This window comes from Taudactylus pleione, unplaced genomic scaffold, assembly GCF_031769625.1.
Source record: "Taudactylus pleione unplaced genomic scaffold, aTauple2 ptg000019l, whole genome shotgun sequence".
Lineage (NCBI taxonomy): Eukaryota > Metazoa > Chordata > Amphibia > Anura > Myobatrachidae > Taudactylus > Taudactylus pleione.
The window spans coordinates 8,343,412-8,365,483 of NW_028284421.1; the positions used below are offsets into that span (position 1 = coordinate 8,343,412).

A 22,072-nucleotide genomic window follows, 5' to 3' on the forward strand; every position below is an offset into this window, starting at 1 on the left:
GTGTCTCAGTCACATTGTCGTATTCAATATCAACTGAACCATAAAATCTGTTTTCGTTTAAATTGACAAATCTTTTATTCAGCAGCTGTACATTTATGAGAGTTTCCAGGTGCGTAGAAGAACACTATTGGAGATATCTGCTGCAATCTTCTATTTTAGATCGCAATAGCAGTACCAATTGAAACCTTTGGGAGGCCACTTATTTGCAGAATTTACAAAACTCCAGAATGCAAAGGATTCCAGAGTTTGGCCCTGGTAGCTAATGCCATCTCCATATTGCATAAGCTGTTTTAGCCTATGGGGCTACAGATGCCAAAATGTACTGGAGAGGTATCCGTAGGATCTCTCCTCAGCACTGTACACTCGAGCATGCCTAGTCAGCAGAAGGTGCCTGTGCTGTAGTGCACCCGGCATTAGCGATCACTTCACTTGTAACACAGAGCCCCTGTCCTTGTGGGCGTATTTTACATGCAAGCAATCTTTAATTCCCTATTGTCACGATAAGCATCGATAAGAAATTATTATTATTGTGTCTAGAACCCGATAAATAATAAATTATCCCTATAGAGAGATGCACGGTGGATGTTCCTCTCTACACTTCATACCAAAATGGCTGAAATAGAACTACTACCAAAGCCCAGCAGCAGCTGCTCCTCCCATAAGGTATTGCAGAGCTCTCAACTGTTCTTTAGGCAGCAAAGTAGACTCAATGGGGAGTCACACTTTGAAATGGCGATTTTATTTAATCATCATAAAGGTAATTCTTAAAACTAGGTTTATGTGTTACGTTTGCTGTAGTAAAACACCTGATACAACAATAATTTTATGCAGGCTGATTTGAAGGTATTTTTAAATGATTAGTATTGCCAAGTAACCACTACAAACTTACATATGATTGCAAACATTTCTTACTTATAGTATATTCCACACACGCACGCAGGGGGGGTTTCTGAGTACCTAGAAACCCCCCCTGCTAGCTGTTCCATCGCCACGCAGCTGAACTTTTTTTTTTTAGTAAAGAGAGTCTCCTCACTCTCCTGCCGAAGCTCAGGCAACTGTGCCTGCTGTTATAGTGTGCTGGCTGTAGGGGGAGCTGCATCGGCAGTACGCAGCCCTCCCAGGCAGTTCACATGAGAGCACCAGCATTGTGAGAGGCTGAGAGTTGCTGCCGGCATTCTCTCATGGAGCCGCACCGCAGGTCTGTGTATCGGCAGGGTGGGAGGTGTTCTTTAATAAATTATGCCCGAGCTGTATTTATTTGTGTTTTGAAGTGAGAGGTTTTGTCTGTGTGTGTGTCAATGTTTGTGTCAGTGTGTGTGTCTGTGTCAATCTTTGTGTCAGTGTGTGTGTGTCTGTGTAGACTGTGTGTGTATCAATGTTTGTGTCAGTGTGTGTGTGTCAATGTTTGTGTCAGTGTGTGTGTTTGTGTAGTCTGTCTGTGTGTGTCAGTGTGTCTGTGTAAGTGTGTGTCTGTGTAGTCTTTGTTGGTGTGTCTGTGCCAGTGAGCGTGTCTATGTTTCCAATGGAGGACTCCGTTTCGCCTATTTATTTCTTGGAGGGGCTGAAAAGCTCCACATGGGATTTTCTCTGTAAGTGAACTAAACCACACTTTATTCAATTCATCCTGAGTGCCGGACTATGGGACTATGCAACAGTAATATATATATATATATATATATATATATATATGGAAGAGAAGGGGTACCTTTGGTGTGCTACAACTTTGAGTATTAATTGAACAGAAGAAACTTCCACCACTTAGGGGGATTTATTGCAATATTAGCTGTTGGTCAAACACAACCCTCTAGTTAGTCTTCAAATCATCATAAGTTTATGTTTTGGATATTGTTCATAAAATAAAAGCCCTATGGTAGCCCATAATTCTTATACCTGAATATTTTATTCTTGGTATATCAACAGAGGTAAAAATATAAACAATTTACAATACAAATAAATACATAAATCGCATAAAACAACTTTTAGTAAACCTGCCCCAGTACAGAAGGATAGATGTTGTTATCTGCCACCTACACCTTTACAGGTGTGAGCTCTTAGGTGGACTTCTTATGTGGTAGGTGCAGGTTTTTCAAAGCGATGACCCTACGCATTTTGTCCACCTACGGGACTTCATCAGGGGTAAACACAAAAATGGAACTGGTCTGAACAAACACTTGATGATATGGAACTGGTTAGAACACTCAGTAGTATAAGCTTATTTTCTGTCCCTTGATAGGGAGAAATTCCTAGAAAGGCTTTTAAAAGTCAAGTAGTTCTTATAAAGATTTTACTGGAACGATTAGATGGATGTTTCTCAACCTATAAATGTAACCAGATTCCTTAACGTATATATATATATATTCAGTCAGATATAGGCAGCACTCCTCGGGTACTCAATAATCCAAGCTCGTTAATCCATTACTGTGAAACATTTCAGATGCATTTTACTTCATTAAAGCATTGATGAAATATGTAATAAATGCATCTGAAATTTTGCACAGTAATGTATCAGCAATCTTGGATTATTGAGTACCCAAGGAGTGGTACCTGTATGTGTTTCGATTTTTTTTGTCATTGGTTTGGAAACCCCCCTTTCAAAATCCTGCGTTTGCCACTGTATTCAAGAAAAGACAAACTGGAAATGTTATTTCACACACAAAATATTATTACATTGAAACTACCATCATCTGTTTGCTGACTCCAAGCTAGCAAACTGGTCACTCAAATTAGGAAGGATATAAACTGTATATATTGAAATGTGTCAACATCATCATCACCATTGCTATTGGATTACAAAAAGTTAGGTTCACAGAAAATGTTTTTAAATTGTTAAAACAAAAGCACGGCTAGTTTCAATCTTATTATGTAACATTGCACTAAGTGAATAAAAAATCTTTATTGAATCAAATTTACCCTAAAAAATCCTGTGTGTGCCTCTTTTCAGCATCATTTACTAAGATCTCACGATGTTGCTAGAACTGTATACATATACTGAAGATAGCATTATTCCATTTGAAGGCATCTTTTGTAAAGAAAAATTTCTTAAGTAAGACAAAGATACACGGGAACATATACTGTATATTACTGATTATATTGGACAGTACCCTGTATTCCATTTAGATTACATACGTTTTTAAATTTGAGTCAGTTGATAAATTTGGTTTCACTACACTGTATTTTTAAGATACTCATATATACATAATCTAAAACACACCTGTGCACTAAAAAGGAAAGTTTTTAAATGTAGTAAATTATAAAGGTGTTATGAAAATTGTAGTCTACTCAGATGTTTTTTTCATTCCATGTGCTCAGAAGATGTTTTGAAACCATTGTTATCCCCAGGGGCGCCGAGAGGGGGGGGGGAGCGGGTACAGTTTACCCGGGCCCGGGCTTCCAGAGGGGCCCGGGTCTGGCGCCGCCCCCCCCTCACTTCTTCCCTCCCTCCTCTGCAGCAGCCCAGCACACAGCGTGTGCTGGGCTGCAGCGGGAGATTGCTTGCGGCTGCTAAGTAGCAGCCACAGCAATCTCCTATGCCTGAAGGGGGGAGCGATCACACTGATCGAGCCCCCCACTGGCTTTGCGCCAGGCTGCGGGGCTCACTGCGCCCCCTCCCCGGCGTGCAGAAATTAGGCCACACCCCCTCTTTACCGGGGCCCCGCATGGCTCTCTACGCCCCTGGTTATCCCTTTCTAGTGGGCAGCAATTAGTTATGACAAAGTAACAACAGTTATAGCTGTCCACAAAGGTCTGTTGTTATAAGTCCCGACTACTTTTTAAACTATACATGAAATCCATGGCCCACAGGTAGTAAAAGGTTAATTTATGTCTATTTTACTACCATAGAGCAGCAAAAAACTGAACAACTATTATTTGTAAATTATTTTGTTTTTAATTATGAAATATATTTTCGATTTTAAAAAAACAAACAAAAAAAACTGTGTAAGGTTCTTTTATATTGACGCACAAGTACAAGTCTGTAGTTCTAATGTTCGCTTGTAATATCAAGTGTCTACTTATTCTTTCAAAAACTACATGGATGCCCTGGCTAAAATGGCAGCATCTGTAGGAGTTTGTACTTTGATTAATGGAGATGGGTGGGTGAGGGCATGCATATGGATTAGGACATGAAGCAAAACTAAGATTATGTTTTCCAGGACAGAATTATTTGACAAACTGTCTGGAGCAGGCATATTTAGGGAGGCATTGTCAGCTTTATGGCTAGGCCCATAGAATTTACCCGTGTTGTGGTGTAAACAAGGGCTCATTTGCATTTTTTACCTTCGTCTTGCATTTTGGCAGAAATGTGCATTTCTAAATACCTTTCACATAATGTAAGAAACATGTTTGAGCCACAAACTGACATGTTGTAAAAATGATGATGTCCCCTGTATTAGGTTCTCAGGTTTATAATCATGATAAATGAGCACAAAGTAAAGGGGCCTATCCATTTGCCGACTTTCTGCACGATGCAACCAAAACCAGGAGGTTGTGGTCGGAACGTGAACAAAGTCTGCAAGTGGATAGCCGGCAAGGACCAGCGATGCGCGTGCACGCTGGGTCCTTGCCAACCCCGACTATCTATCGAACATGCCCGTCAACCTGACGACAGTCGTCAGATTTGGCATGTTAATAGATAGGGAGGTTGGGCTCCTGCACTGAAGACGTTCAGTGAACATCTTTCAGTGCGTTGCCCGCACCTCAGCGACATGAAAGTCTGAACGCTGGACGTTCAGACTTTCATGTCGTTAAATAGATAGGCTCTTTAAGAATGACAGCTGACACCTGCAAGTTTTCCACCATCTCATTAACTGTTGCTGTTCAACTCTACTAAACCTCTAAATACCCACTGAAATATCTGTGGTAGTCCATATATTCTGTAGAGATCTGTGATATATATTCTTTGTAGTTATATCTGTGATATATATTTTTTGTAGTTATGTCTGCCTTTGTCCGGTAAAGCATGATATGTGTATTAAAGTCTTGTGTTACATATATAAACTAGGGATGTACAGGCTCGGATAGGTACGAGTTTGCACGCAGAGTTCAGATTTTTCCCTCCAAAAAATGGGACTCAGAAAGAGGCAAAACGTCATCTTGCATGGACAAACATCATCATTCCTGGACTTTTGTCGAGGAATGATGATGTTTGTCCATGCAAGATGATGTTTTGCCTCTTTCTGAGTCCCGTTTTTGGAGGGAAAAATCCGAACACGGCGTGCAAACTCGAACCTATCCGAGCCTGCACATCCCTAATATAAACCTAATATAATTTTTATCATATTACATATGTGAACGTAATTTCACTTTAATCTTGAATCACTATTAATTAAATAAGCCACAATCATTTGTAAGACATAAATTAACTTACACCAAGTAGTATTTTAGGAGAGAAATACAACAGTTTAAATTGATGAAGGTAATGGTTTTAAAATAGAACTATGTTGCACTTTAAAGCCATGATTTTACCATTTCCACCATGCAAATTTCCAGAGCATCTGCGAATGCAAGTACAGTACATCCCCTTCCATTGTTGGGAAGAAGTATGCACCTTGAAATGTTCTTGGTTAACAATTATGTGCCCTTGCTCAACTCTAAAACTAACAAACTTCTGTGTGCAGCTTCCTCTTAAGTATTACAGTGTATGTAGCTGTCCATGGTGCTGGTAGATATAAGACCATAGCAACAGTTCATTTGTGCTATATAAACACCGCAATCATCTGGTTGGAACAAGATTCTATTGCAATTATCCTTACAAAGCAGAAGTTTTAAAAAAAATAAAGTTCCTTTAAGCTCAATATTGATGTAGTTATTGTAGTCTTGTTCCCCACTTGGTAAGGACATGTAGCACACAATTTGTAATCATTTCATTTATAAGTAGCTCTTCTGTGTTCAGAAACTGAGCTGTTATGGAGAGATGGATCAACAAATAAATGAAATAGAAAAAGATCTTTTGTCATCTCACCTCACTATACCTTTTAGATGAGTGGCATAGTAATGAATAGAAATTAGTAGTTTTGAGAGTCCTTAGAATTCATTGCTGTTGTATTTCTGTCTGTGAATGATTCCACTTTGTAGTGTCACGCCTCTGGCAGAGTTTCAGAAACCTTGTTAGTATTTTGTGCTGAATACATCAACTGTTGAAGTTTTGTTTAATGGTGTAGTAAGGACATGTGAAAAAAAGGTTGATATTATAATGTGTCAAGCTTCTGAAATCTTCTGACCATCAAAGCTGCAGGTTATAACAGGGGATGACTAGACCGTACACATCCAGTCAATAAATGTGATATCAGACTTCTGTACAATAAGATGAGGCCAGTATTTGTGTTTTGGTCTTGGGAACTTTTACTACGCTTCAATGCAGGTACACATATGTACAAACACATACCCTCTTAACAATTTTAGCTGATTATGGTAACATGTCAATAATACAATTCTAAAACAACTTCTCTCTAATAAAATTCAAATACATATCAAAGACTTGACAGAACCATTCTGTTGAAAAAAAGCAATTTAACAGTATTGCCTTTGGATAATTTTATAGCTGTTCCCTCTGTGTCACTGGGTACATCATTTGTATAAATCATAATTTTTACCAGGGACTAATGGTCAGTACCATTGGCAGTTCTCTGGGATATGTTCTGCAGTACTCAAAATAAGCTCATTAAATGGCCACTATTACATACTACAGTACTAACATTTTCTAAGCAAAATTGAGATAAAGGCTGCCTCCATTGTCCAACCAAACCATACCTAAATTATCCCAGTCCACACACAGATTAGCCCAATGCCACCAACATTTGCATTAAAGCAGGCCCCTCTCTAGGTCATCTAATCTGGACAGTCCTGCAAAATATTGGACTGCAGTATGGTTTGCTACAGGGCCCGTCCAAAAAATTACTAAATTGTCAAGAATTTCAAAAATATATTATTTGTTAACAATAATGTTATTATTAGCTTCTTCAATCCCTAAAATAAAATAATCCAGATGACATTATAAATATTTTTTAGTTTTTAACAGTTGGAAGTTTGTTTTAAAGATGGCTACCATCATCTGATTTGTCAACTGGTGTCAGAGAAAGAGATAACAGAAATAACATTCTTTCACTAACATTTTAAACCTAAATGTCTGGTGTAATTAATTAGATGTTTCCTTCCCACAACTGAATTAGCTACATACATTCAACTACATAAACTACTTCAACCAATAGCTTAATTGCATAACATATTATTTACTCAGATTTTACCAAAAATGAAAAATACACTATCATAGGGGTATATTTAATAAAGTGAGAGTTTTTAGAAATGGAGATGTTGCCAATAGCAACCAATCAAATTCTAACTATTATCTTCTAAAAGGTGCTAGTTAAATGTTAAGTATAATCTGGTTGCTATGGGCAACATCTCCATTTCTAAAAACTCTCACTTTAGTAAATATACCCCTTAGTGTTTATGGATACACTTTCTAGCAAAATTACCAAGACAGACAATAATGGGATAAATTAAGAAGTGATTTGGAGTGATGGTCCATCGACAGAATTCAAAAACAAGTGTAAGGTAAAAACACTTCAAATTATATCACATAGGTATAACAAAAATTAGCACCAACCCAAGTGTTCAGCAAGTGGATATAACTTCAAATGTTGTTACTGGTCAGTGGGTAGTAGTGAAATATGAGGAGAAAGCGTATCCAGGAGAAATTTTAAAGGTCATATCTCAAGATGAACTTAAAGTCACCGTCATGTTTCCAATGGTGCCCCTGGTCATTGCAAATGGCCACAACCCCTGGACTGTATCCCTTACAGTTATGAGGAAGTGTTGAAATTTATTTCTATCCCCATTATAGTGAACAACAGAGTACTGTTCAAGTTCAGTGACTTTTAATTCAGTTAAAAAATACTTGATAATTAGCATCATAATGCTTATCTTATATATAAAATAATTTGTCTGTTTATTTATTTGTCTGTTTGTCCAGTTATGCATTCAGACATCCCTGCACTAATTGGGATGAAACCAATGCAAGGTGATCCAGTTGGATCCTGGCCAGGTTTTAGGGGGTATGGGTCCCGATCAGACATCCTGTTGGTGTACGCTGGGCAGAACTTTGACCCAGGGGGCCTGTTATGAGCCTTCCACTGGATGGATTTGAATGAAAACTTCACATCGTGATAAGATTGTATCCTAGAAGAGATACTATGGGGTTGGGGCCCCGGTTAGACCTCCCATTGGTGTATGCTGGGCAGAACTTGACCCGGGGATGCTGGGCAGAACCTTGATCCTGGGGAGCCTGTTCCAGGCCTTCGACTGGATGGATTTAGATGAACAGTTCACAAAGTGGTGGCAATTGGTCTGGGATATGAGTGGTTGTGGTCCCGGTCAGACCTCAGGGCGGAGTGCATCGGGCAGCACTTTAGACACCCCTGTCTCTTATGTGGCACTGTAAAAAAATCTGTAGCTGTGTATCTTTTCAGTTTTTAACATAGGTTGACAAGATAAATTATAATTCTTTCTCATGAGGTTTTCATAAAAATTAACACAGGCTCTTAATACAAAGAGTTGAGCTGAATTATCATGTAGAAATTTCCTTTACAAAACGGTGGTGGACTTGGCTTGTCTCATACATGACAACTAAAGTTTGTGATATTGTGTTGGGTATAATGGAGAGAAAAAATGATTTTCTACCTATACAATAAGCCCAGTTAGGACTTCAATATTACATCCATCTTTTTTAAACATTAACTTCCTCATGTTAAGTGTTAACAAAAAATTATATACTAAAGCCTGTACAAATGTCCCGTATGTGACATTGAAATGGCCCTACAGCAAAATATGACAAAGCTATTAAATATGATATTTATTTAGTGTAGCTAAGCAGTCATATAAACTCAACATCAGACCAGTCACTGTGCCTATAACAATGATAACTGGACAGGAATAAATAATTTGAGTGTAAATTGAATTGTATGTGAATTATTAAGCAAGCACCCACAGTTCAGTGTACACAGGGTAAATGTCTCTCTGGATAGTCATTCCTGTAATGGAGAAGTAAATGGGACTTTCTGCAGAGACCATGTCACTACACTACAGAAATCTCTCATTTGAATATCAATTAACTGGAGCCCATATAGTAGTGGACATTTTGCTTATGCTCCATTGTTGTTAGAATGATTAATAAAATCAATAAAAACATTATCTGGGAACGTAATATTTTATCAGTGATGGTCCCTTTTAGGATAAGTATTAGGTTTATTAGAGAAAGATTCCCTTCTCTCATCACTTTTTTTTTAATAATCATAAAAGACGAAGGCGCATATATTCAAAAGATGATGCTGCATGTCAACTCTATGGAGCTATTGTTGTGAGAACCAATAGATCCATGTTAGCGGCTTGATTTTGAGATAAGCTTCTTTATCACTTTATTCATGTAAATATATTACAATAAGCACCTAAGGGCGGAATAAATATTTGAATGATTTTATGGTATTGCAACAGAAGTGCATTTTATATACATTGCAGGGAATCTCGCAGGGATAGTGATCAGGATGTTTAAGTATCATGGACTTGAATAAAATTGGTATTGTATTCTAAGTAAGAGATGTATATACAGTCAGGTGCATAAATATTGGGACATTGACAAAATTTTCATATTTTGGCCTCTATTCACCACCACAATGGATTTGAAATGAAACAAACAAGATGTGCTTTAACTGCAGACTTTCAGATTTAATTTGAGCGTAATTACATCCAAATCAGGTGAATAGTGTAGGAATTACAATGGTTTCTATATGTGCCTCCCACTTTTTAAGGGGCCAAAAGTAATGGGACAAACTAAATAATCCTAAATCTAACTTTCACTTTTTAATACTTTGTTGCAAATCCTTTGCAGGCAATTACAGCCTGAAGTCTGGAATGCATAGACATCACCAGACGCTGGGTGTCATCCCTGGTGATGCTCTGCCAGGCCTCTACTGCAAATGTCTTCAGTTCCTGCTTGTTCTTGGGGCATTTTCCCTTCAGTTTGTCTTCATCAAGTGAAATGCATGCTCAATCGGATTCAGGTCAGGGGATTGACTTGGCCATTGCATAACATTCCACTTTTTAGCCTTTCAAAAACTCTTTGGTCGCTTTTGCAGTATGCTTCGGGTCATTGTCCATCTGCACTGTGAAGCGCCGTCCAATGAGTTCTGAAGCATTTGACTGAATATGAGCATATATTGCCCGAAACACTTCAGAATTAATTCTGCTCTTTTTGTCAGCAGTTACATCATCAATAAATACAAGGGAACCAGTTCCATTGGCAGCCATACATGCCCATGCCATGACACTACCACCACCATGCTTCACTGATGAGGTGGTATGTTTTGGATCATGAGCAGTTCCTTTCCTTCTCCATACTCTTCTCTTCCCATCACTCTGGTACAAGTTGATCTTTGTCTCATCTGTCTAAGAATGTTCCAAACAGTTGATTTGGCCACACCTAATGTTTTTGCTATCTCTCTGATGGGTTTGTTTTGATTTTTCAGCCTAATGATGGCTTGCTTCAATGATAGTGACAGCTCTTTGGATCTCATATTGAGAGTCGACAGCAACTGATTCCAAATGCAAATGTGACACCTAGAATCAACTCCAGACCTTTTACCTGCTTAATTGATAATGAAATAATTTAGGGAATAGCCCACACCTGTCCATGAAATAGCTTTTGAGTTGATAGTCCCATTACTTTTGGCGCTTAAAAAGTGGGAGGCACATAAGGAAACCGTTGTAATTCCTACACCGTTCAACTGATTTGGATGTAATTACCCTCAAATTAAATCTGAGTCTGCAGTTAAAGCACATTTTGTTTGTTTCATTTCAAAGCCATTGTAGTGGTGAATAGAGGCCAAAATATGAAAATTCTGTCAATGTCCCAATATTTATGCACCTGACTTTATGTATTATGAGCACTCTTCCCCTATTTTTAAGACCATAACCAATATATTAATATGTCAACTAGCATAAAACCAGCACATGCAGCATTAGAAGTAAAAACAGGCACCACTGCAGTCGGTGCATGTAAAGACTGGAGATAATAAAATATTTTTTGATCTCACAGCAGAATGTAGTATTACATTACACAAAGATCAATAAATATAAATTAGAATTCAAAAAGCAGTATCCAGATGCTAGGTAGACAGTAACTAGATAGACAGTAAATAGATAAACACCAGAAGGTAGACATTGAATAGGGTGACAGGGATTTGGGTCAACAGGGTCAAAAGGTAGACAGGTAAATCGTCAACAGGGTCAAAAGGTTGCCATGGTCAAAAGGTTGACATTGAAATGGTCAACACAGAAAATGTGGTGAAAAGTTAGGGTTAGGCTGCAGAAGGGGACAGTTAGGGTTAGGCACCAGGGGAGGGTTAGGCACCATGGGTAGGGTTAGGGTTAAGCACTAGGGGGAGGGTTAGGATTAGGGCTGAAATAACAAATAAACCTGCATGTCAACATTTTCTGTGTCGACCATTTGCATGGCTACAGGGTCAAAAGGTTGACATGCAAAAGGTTAGGGTTAGGCTGCTGAAGGGGATGATTAGAGTTAGGCACTAGGGGGAGTGTTAGGGTTAAGCACTAGAGCAGGGGTGGCCCTCCAGCTGTTGTTGAACTACAAATCCCAGCAATCCTTGTTACAGGTTTGGTATGGCCAAATAGCAATACTGTGGCAGGACATGCTGGAATCTGCAGTTCTACAACAGTTGAGGGGGCCGCTTATTGCTCACCCCTATACTAGGGGGGGGGGGTTGGGTTTGGCCCCAGGGGGAAGGTTTGGATTGAAATAACAAAAAAAACACATCAACATTTCTGTATCACCATTTGCATATTGACCTTTTGATTCTGTTGACCTAAATCCACGTCAACTTTCCTGTTAACTTTTGACCCGGTCAACCTAAGCCCATGTCGACCATTATCTGTCAACCTATTGACCCTGATGATTTTTTGTCCCGGTCGACCTTTCATTTTCTACCTTCTGGTTTTTATCTATTAATTGTCTATTTAGTTACTGTGTGTCTATCAATCCACACTCTGCGAAAGCACAGTTAGTAATAAATAGTGTAATGTTTACAAGAAGGTCACTAATATAGCAACTTGCAAAAAGATGTCACAATCTTGAATGCATGCCATTTAATCAATATCAGTCATATTACAGACAGTTACCTTGTCGGCATTCATAATGATGACGTCACAATGTCAACATTGTTCAACATGTCGACAGGAGCGATGTCGACATCCCCATCACAGGACAAATCTCTATAAACAGCGGTAACAGTGATTTTAGCCATGTCTCTACAGGGTCCTGTTAGATGAAAAGGACTCTGGTGCCAGAATAAATTGCAAGTCTGGTGGGTGGTCCTGCCTCTTACAAACATAAAGTGAACATTCCTGTGTGCAAGTACTGACTGCGGCATCAGTAGCTCATAGAAGGCTGCAACCGCTGACAGCAGTAAGTACAAGAAGATGTCTTTCAGAGACATCCTTAGTTTTAGTGCTCAGTGGCATTCCCGATCCCAGCACCCTAGGCTGCAGACTGATCAGCCTATTGGTTTATCAAGTGCTCCTGCACCGAGGCTGGAATTTTCTTCAGGCAGCTCTTTCTAAAGAGCAGTAACCGTGGCATGAGAGCCTCGGAGAGGCACTGATAAAAGTTCACACATTCTATGCTTTGTTCCTGTTTCCACTTGAGGCGAAAAAGATGCATATCTTAAACCAAACTGATTTATTTAGCTTCTGATTTAAATATAAAGACCTTTATTTATTAAACTATACAAAATTTTTGCTACTGGGAAATTTTATGAAGGTAATATTGTTACGAGTTCATTACACTTGAAAAAAAAAACCATGCTAAATAAACATCTCTTGTCTCAGCACTTTGTCCCAGGAGTACTTTTTGCAGCTACATCTTCTAAAAATATATATTATTTTCTGCTTTAATTCCTGAGAAACAGAGGATTGTGATAGTTAAATGCTGATGATATGAGATGTAAGAATGTTGGCTGTGATTTGCTTAAAATGTGACTTCTCCTTATTGTACTTTTGTTTGGTTTATATTATACCTTATTAGAATGACATTAGAGTTTAAAAATAGACCCAAACTAGTTTACCGTTCGGTGCAGGAGTAATCTGGTCCGGCCATCATACTGTGTAAAATGGATCTACTCTGCAGTTTTATGTATAAATTCATGTATACTTCTGTACAAATAGGCACATTGGGCCTGATGTGGACTTGAACGCTATGTAGATTTTCACACAGATGAGCAATTATCGGTAGTCTGCGCATGTGTTGCCGCCGCATTGCGCATTACACAGTGAATGAACGGGCTCACTGTGAGGATTTACTCGCAATTGATTGACAGGAAGAGACCATTTTGAGGGTTGTTACAATGAGTTCGGTCAAAAGGCGGCCATTTCCTTGGCATGTACTAGCCAGCATTTGCGAATGTACACGCAGAGAACAAAGCTCCAGCATCTCAGTTACCACATCCATTCTGGGTGATCATAGACTCACTCGAGGAGTCAATGTTTTCAAGATCTGCGTCCAATGCTGCGTTTGTGTACACAGTTGCAGGCAGCTGCGAGGGTTTCCGGTGGGCGTCTCAATACAAATTCCTCCAGCTGAGGCATTAGCAAATTTTAGAAATTGCTAAGCAGCAAAATTCGCTAGTGTGTTTGCATTAGTTTACAATTCTGAATCAGGCCCATAGTCCACAAATGCAGTCATGAATAGCCCTTTGTAAGATATTTGCAGTTTATAAATGACCCTTATAGACTTTATGCTTGTCTGATGTAAAGAATTTATTCTTCAAGTGATTGGGAAGACATTATTAAATTATTATAGAATAATGTACTTTACATATTTAAAAATCCTTTTGAGCAGATGAAGAGGCAACATTCTAAGTTAGTTTAGCAAGAAATGCTAGAGGGAATAGTGCCTTGGGAGCAATCTATATTCTTCAAAAGTACAAAAGAATAAATTGAATTTAACTGGGGGGCTTCTATTCTCTAAACAAATTTTGTTTTTCTTTTAGGATGAAAAAAACCAGGTACTAACAACGAATATATGGCTACAAATGGTAAGATTTTATGTTTTCAGAATTAGACATCAGATTATTTTTATTATTAGAATGTATGGGATTTCTAAATAGAAAATTATTCATAAATTGAAGATGTCTAAATATTTTATATTAAAATTAGTTTTTGTGCAATTTTGATAGTAAAATTAAATTTAGAAAGAATAAATATCTTTAACAAATTCACTATAGTAATAATTGTACTATGGTAATGTTTGTTAGGTAGATAACTTTCTATTAGTACAATTGATTAGATTTATTTAATGTGTGAAATGTATGAATATACTGTTGTCACGTAATATTTTATTATTATTATTTTTATTATTATTATATCTTTTAATTGTTAGGTGCTATAAGGTATATGCAGAACCATCCAGGAGGTATACATAAGATAACAGCATAAATATAATGCATAACAGTCAATATAGAGCATAAACATTGAAGTAAAAACCACAATTAGGGAGTGATTGGAACAGGGGGTAAAGGTAGGGCAACTCGCTGCAGCCAAAGTCAGCAGGCGGGGGGAATCACAAGGGGACAACAGCTCTCAATGACTCTGTACCCATTGCTTGGTGAGCAGATAGTGTCAGATTTGCAGAAGGGGAGAAGGAGACAAGATACAAGGAACACTGGTTGTAAAGATAGTGCAGGATAAGCACAAAAGAGGAAAGGGGGCCCTTTCCAAAAGCTAACATTATACCAGATTTCGGTAAACAGGTTGAGAGAGAACTGACTTGGTAGTAGGAGGAAAATGATGGCAAGAAGTTAAGAGGAGAGCTGGTAGGCTTTAGTAAAAATGTGTCTTTACAGGTCATTCAAAGTTTGGGAGAATGGAAGTAGGTTGGACTTGGCCAGGAGATGAGTTCCAGAGGAGAAGGGTGCTGTGGGAGAAATCTTCCCATGGTAGAAAGTAACCCGAGAAGATGTGAGGAGGAGCGCAGAGAGCGTAAATGAGTGTGGGCAGATATTAAGATGTAGAGTTATGTGGGGAAGTATTGATTAAGAGCTCTTTTGGTACAGATACCAGTGAAGGAGGTTGCAGAGGGGAAAAGCAGATGCCATAATGCCAGAGAGATGGGCAGCAGCATTAGCGAGAGAAGAAGAGACCGACGATAACAAAGGCAGTGGACTTTGGAGACAGTAGAGAGGGTGATGTTATAAATGGAGAGTAAGAGGGGAGGAGGTGCAGGGACCCTGTAAGTTCTGTCTCAGCCATGTTGATTTTCTGGAAGTATCAGGACATCCAGGCTGAGGTGGTAAATAGGCATGAGGGGATGAGAGGTAGATAGGGGATGAGAGGTAGATTTAAGTGTCATCTGCATAGAGATGATGCTAAAGGCATAAGGAGCTGATGAGATTTCCAAGGTGAAATGTGTAGAGAAAGAATAGAAGGTGGCCAAAGATAGACTCTTGGGGTACACCAACAGGTAGAGGGAAAAAAGGAGAGGTGGAATTAGAGGTGGGACAGAGATGGATGAAGTGGAAAGGTAGGAAGGGAATCAAGAGTGCCAGGTGGCAAAAATCACTGGGAAAATGGTGACTGCTATTTTTCTGGTGACTTGCGTATGCGCAGTAGATTCTGGCACTAAGCCAGAATTTACTCTACTGCACCCGCCGCGGCACTGCTAGAGAGAGGAGGGGGCACGCACTCAGTCTGCACACGTGCCCCCTTCTCTCTTAAAATGCCCCTGCTGCCATAAAGACTGTGATAGCAGAGAGCGCTTCAAATGGGAAGCCATCCCCTGCTATTATGACAGCCCTTACCAGCTTTGTGGGCTGCAGCTGTTGCAGACCCTAGAAGCCGGCCAGTTTGCTAAAATTGTGCACATGGACGGGATTGTGATTCTGTGCATGTGTACAATTACAGACCCCGCTGCCAGACAGATAAGGAGTCTCTGCTGATAGAGATTGTAGCAGTATTAGGGAAGTACATATAAAAAATATACTGGATCTTCAAGATTTGCACTAAAGATACTTTGTTAAATCTATCAACTACACATTATTTAGGCAGCCATTTTTTGGGGATTAAGCCAAGTATTAAGAGAATGCACTTAATCAATTTATTAGGAACTACAGTATTGTAACATGTTAAGGTGTGGAGCACCAGGGCCAGATTAACAATGGGGCAGATGTAGCCACAGCTCCAGGCCTCCAGATAAAAATAGGCCCATCATCACAACAGCATGATGTTGATCAGCCACCTACTGTAGCTGGCCACATGGTCGGCCATAAATCATAAGGATTAAAATTGCATTTCTAATTACCTCACAAAAAAAATGCAATTTTTTTATGTATTTAAGTTGACATTTGAACTGATAGTGTAGGGGTGTATACGCCCACATGGCACTGGCCACACCCACCTTGCACTGGCCACACCTACAAAGCACTGGTGATAGCTCCTATGCTTCTTACAATAGGCCTCTGATTATTTTCAGCCCCAGACCTGTGTTACTCTTAATCTGGCCCTGCGGAGCATGTTCACATGCCTCAGTGAAGGCATTTGTTCCTAGCGAATTGATAGGCCTTATTATTATGCATATTGGTTCTGTCCGCATTCTGTAGGTAGGAGGGTATGGAAAAGCTGACTTTAATTAAGTCAGCATGTATTATTTTCCTGTTGGTAAACATACATCGGTGAATCTTTTTCTTTGCAGCATTTTGAATTGCAAATACTTTGTAAGCTTCTTTTACACAGGTTTACAGAAATAAAGATAGCAATCAGAGAAATTGTTCTTTTTAAGACTGCAAATTTATTGGAATACAGAAAAGGAAATGCTTAAATGACATGAATTATGTGAATTACCTTAAATGCCGGTCATTTGCAGCATCATTTCTTGTCAATTCTAAGCCTATAAAGTATTTCAAAACTGTGAGTTGAAGTTTCCATTATAATTCTATTATAATTCTTGAATAGTAGGATGTTCTTCTTGTACATGGTGGCAACTTAACCCTCTCAGATCACTTCAGTCATTCCAGATAAAAGTGTTAACCATACACACATTATTATTATTATCATTTATTTATATGGCACCACAAGTGTTCTGCAGCACCTTACAAAGTACATGAACAAATAAGTAACCAGTGACTTACAATACAATACAAAGCAGGACATGGAATATCCTTATATAGCGCAACGGAATATGCTGCGCTATATAAGAAACTGTTAATAAATAAATAAATAAAAATAAATAAATGTGTAATAAACATTGCTATATTAGCGACCTTTACGCACACATAAGCAGCCAAGTGTTGGTTGCCCTAGTGGGGAGTAAGAGATAAATTAAATTACAGTAGGGAGAAGCACAAGAGGGTTGAGGGCCCTGCTCGAAAGAGCTTACATTCTTTAAGGGAGGGGCAGATGAACAGGAGTGACACAGATGGGTTAGGCGGGGAGGAAGGAAGATGTAGCAGCAAGTTAGGATGAGAGCTGGAAGGCTTTAATGAAGTAGTGGGTCTTAAGAGCTCATTTGAAAGATTGTAGAGAGGCGCAGAGTCTGATGGGGAGAGGGAGGGAGTTCCAAAGGTGGGGAGCAGTGCGGGCAAAATCTTGGAGGTGGGAGCGGGAGGAAGTAATCAATTGGCATGAAACTTGGCGTGTATTAAGTAAACGAAGAGGGCGGACAGAAGAGTGAAGGGAGAGGAGATCAGAGATGTAAATGGAAGAGGAATGGGTGAGGGCTTTGTAAGTGAGTGTGAGATACTTGAACTGGGTTCTGAATGGGAAGGGGAGCCAGTGGAGGGCTTGTAAGAGAGGGGAGGCAGATGTAGAGCATTTGGAGAGGAAGATGAGCCAGGAAGCAACATTGAGCACAGACTGGAGAGGAGAGAGATGGGATTTGGGGAGGCCAGATAGGAGGAGGTTACAGTAGTTCAATCTGGAGATGACCAGTGAATGTACGAGGGTTTTGGTGGCATCCTGGGTGAGAAAAGGTCTGATCTTTGATATATTCTTGATATGGAAACGACAGGACTGCGAGAGGTTCTGAATATGTGGTTTGAAGGAGAGGGAAGAGTCCAGGATGACTCCAAGACAACGCACTTTGGGACTAGATGAGATAGTTATGCCATCTATTGATAAAGAAATAGTGGGACATGATGTTATGTGGGAGGGTGGGAAGACGATCAGTCTTTACATATTAAGTTTGAGAAATCACTGGGACATCCAGAAAGAGATAGCAGAGAGACAGTTAGAGATACGAGTCAGTAGAGAGGGGGAAAGATCAGGTGAGGAAAGGTAGATATGAGTATCATCAGCATAGAGATGATAATGGAGGTCAAAAGAGCGGATGAGTTTACCTAGAGAGGACGTATAGAGAGAGAATAGGAGAGGTCCAAGAACAGAACCTTGGGGAACACCTACTGTAAGAGGCTATGATGGGGAGGAGTTGTCGTGAGAGGAAACAGAGAAGGAGTGGTCAGAGAGGTAAGAGGACAGCCAGGAGAGAGCAGTGTCACATAGACCAAGGGAGTGAAGGATATGCAGCAGTAGAGGGTGGTCCACAGTGTCAAAAGCAGCAGAGAGGTCAAGGAGAATGAGCAGGGAGTAGTCGCCCTTGGATTTGGCAGCAAGGAGGTCATTGCTGACTTTTTTGAGGGCAGTTTCAGTGGAGTGGAGAGAACAGAAGCCAGACTGAATAGGATCAAGGAGGGAGTGGGAGGAAAGAAATGTGGAGAGGCAGTTGTAAACAATACGTTCAAGGAGTTTGGAGGCAAAAGGGAGGAGAGAGATTGGTCAGTAGTTAGAGAGAATGTTAGGATCAAGGTTAGGTTTTTTAAGAATGGGGGAGACAAGGACATGCTTGAATGCAGAAGTAACAGTGCCAGAAGAGAGGGAGAGATTAAAGGAGGTGGGCAAGATGGGAGCAGGCAGAAGAAGAGAGGTAGTGGAGGAGGCAGGAGGGGTTAGGGTCGAGGGGAGAGATGGAAGGGGGGGAGGACTGGATAAGGGCCTTAACTTCCTCTCCAGTCACAAAGGAGAAGGATGTCAGAGTCAGTAAAATGGATGGAGAGGGGAGATCCAGGAAAGGAGGAGGTGGAGATCTGGGGGACTGGTTGGATATTATGTCCTGATGTATGTAATCAATTTTAGATGTAAAATAGGTAGCAAAGTCAGTTCCAGAGAGCAAGGAGGGGAGATGAGGAGGGGGTGGGCCGAGGAGGGAGTTGAATGTGGAAAAGAGACGCTGGGGATTTGAGGACTGGGAGGAGATGAGATTCTTGAAATATGACTCTTTAGAGAGGGAAAGGGCAGCACTGTAGGATGACAGCATGAATTTGAAATGGAGAAAATCTGCCTGAGAGCGTGATCTTCTCCACTGTCACTTGGCGGTTCATGAACATTTTTGCAGGTATCTGGTGCATTTGGAATGCCAGGGTTGAGGTGTGGATTTGCGAGGGTGAGTAGTGATCGCCGGAGCAACAGAGTCAAGAGCAGAAGTAAGGGAGGCATTGTATAGGGAAGCAGCATGTTCAGCGCAGGAGAAAGGGAGAATAGGGGAGAGAAGTGAGTCTAGTAGGGAAGAAAAGAAAGCAGTGTCAATAGCTTCAATGTTATGCTTAGTGATGGTGGCTCTCAGAGGTAGAGGGGAAGGAGGGAGGGATAGGTTAAAAGAGAGAAGGTGATGGTCAGAGAGGGGAAATGGGGAATTGAAGTAGGCAGAAATATCACAACGGTGAGTGAATACCAGATCAAGCAAATGCCCACTTGCATGGGAGGGTGAGGAGGTCCATTGGGAGAGGCCAAATGAGGAAGTGAGAGTGAGTAGTTTGGAGGCAGTGGATTCTGGCCCTGATTCAGAGCCGGACACTCTGACAGAGCGCTCGCTCTGAATCAGGGCCGGTCTTTTTTTTTTTTTTTTTTAGAATGGCCTCCTGGCCGCTCGCATAGCTGTGGGTGACCACCCACAGCTATAGCGAGCGGCCAGGAAGATGGTTGCGATGGTCAAGACCATCGCGACCATCGGGCTTGCGACAAGACCCTTGTGGTAGGGTCTCATTGCCGCAAGCCCCAGAGAGATTTCACATGGGAACGCCTCAGTTTGGGCAGCCAACCCCTGGCCCACCCACCAAAGGGGGCATACTGTCACTCAACATCGACAGCACGCCCCCTTTGGTACGAGACCCAGAGCGACGGATTGCCCATTGCTATCCAGATCTCGCACATGCGCACGACGGTGCCGGCTCCGTCGAGCGCATGCCCTCTCGGCCACCATCGACCCGGTTGCGAGCGCTCAGCACTAGCGACCGGGTCTGAATCAGGCCCTCTGTGGGGATATCAATTGGAATATTGAAGTCACCTAAGATAATAGAGGGAATGTCTGAGGAGAGAAAGTGAGTCAGCCAGGAAGCAAAGTTATCAAGGAACTTGGAGGGAGGGCCGGGGGACGGTAGATGACAGCTACTCTGAGGTGTACTGGTTGGAAGAGGCGTATAGCATGAACTTCAAATATGGAGAATTGGCGTCCCCCAGGCCTGGGGGCGTGGGAGAAGGTGAGGTCCCCATAGGAGAGAGCTGCAGGAGAAGTGGTGTCAGAGGGTAAAATCCAGGTTTCAGTAATGGCAAGGAGATTCAGGGAGTTGGAGATGAAAAGGTCATGGGTGGGGGCCAGTTTGTTACAGACTGATCTGGCATTCCAGAGGGCACAGGATAGATTGACAGAGTGGATAGGAGAAATGTGAATTAGATTGTCAGGGTTGCTATAGCTTGGAGAGGAGATTACTTTGGGAGACCAAGGTAAATAGAGTGTAGGGATCATTCAGGCTCCTGTGCTAGGGGGGGAAGCTGTAGGAGGTGGGCTGGGAGGGAAATTAAGGAGACGTGGATGGAGGTGGGGTAAAGTGACAGGGAGAGAAGTGAGGGAAAAGAGATTATAGCAGTGGGGTAGTAGGATCCTTGGGGGTTATAAGATAAAGAAAATGGAGTAATGGGAGAAGAGGGGGAGGAAGGCAGAGAGAGGGGAGATAGGAGGAGGTGGAGGAGACCAGGGGAAAGGGTAGAGGTGGAATCAGAGGGTAGAACAAAAGATTAGTTCGAAACTGAGTGAAGGGAGGAGTTGAAGACAACATGGTCATGGTAAGGATGAGGTACAGTGTCAGCACAACAAAAATATATTATAGAGTTTAGAAAAAGTGGAGATTTGATGGGAGCAGAAATTGAATATTAGAGTAGACAGTGGTAGTAGCTAAACAATGTAAGACTAGGCAAAAGAGCCAAGGTAAAAATACATTATTAGAGAGGTAAGCTGACATAAACAATGTTCATTAAGATTATCTGTTAAGCACAGAGGCAGCACAAATAGTATAAAGTGATGCACAAAGTTTTTGTAGCAACCAAACAGATTCCAGTGTTGAACGTCCAGGCTATGCAGTCAGCAGGCTCATGTAGCAGTGAGAATATGGATTCACCTTTGTTGATGTTATTTTCTTCAAATCTAGATCAGGTTGTTAGAAGTGTACATTAATCATACCAGCTTTGCAGAAGCCACACTAAAAAAACTGTTGGCCCAAACATATAGTCAGTATAAATATACTTACCTCTATTATCCATCAACCTACAGTATATAATTAATACGTTTATTCACTTATTATCTGTCATGACAGATGGGGATGTACAGTAAATGGTAATTGCAAATAACTCTTCCCCCTCAAATTCAAGTGCATATACAGTAGTGACATGATGATAGCCATTAATAACACTATAGATTCCCCTCATGGCTGCCCATCTTTCTTCCATAAATCTTTCCATTGTAGAAATAAAGGACCAATTAGCTCATACCCCCAATCATGTAAATGCTAATGTGGTCACATTCATGTGACACAATTATACCAAAATGCTGCTTTATAGTCAGCATGTAAGTAGTAAGGAATAATACAATGGGAGAGCAAAAATGTGATTTGATTTCAAGATGCTTCTAGGTAAGTACTAGAGTTGGGGGGTGGTTAGGGTTAAGAGTTCAGGTTAGGCACTAGGGTGAGGG

The 22,072-nt window shown here is 40.6% G+C and overlaps 1 protein-coding gene across 2 annotated transcripts in view; it reads left to right on the plus strand.

The window, feature by feature from the left end:
• The window catches only part of LOC148540319 (neuronal acetylcholine receptor subunit alpha-7), a 252,249-nt gene that overhangs the window by 136,463 nt on the left and 93,714 nt on the right, over window positions 1-22,072 (plus strand). The window contains exon 3 of one of the 2 annotated variants that reach the window (XM_088443254.1): window positions 14,055-14,099. In XM_088443254.1, the coding sequence (XP_088299380.1) occupies window positions 14,055-14,099 (45 nt within the window). Of the gene's footprint in view, window positions 1-14,054; window positions 14,100-16,895; window positions 16,966-22,072 lie in introns of those variants that run through there. The other variant, XM_088443263.1, reaches the window with a different exon arrangement.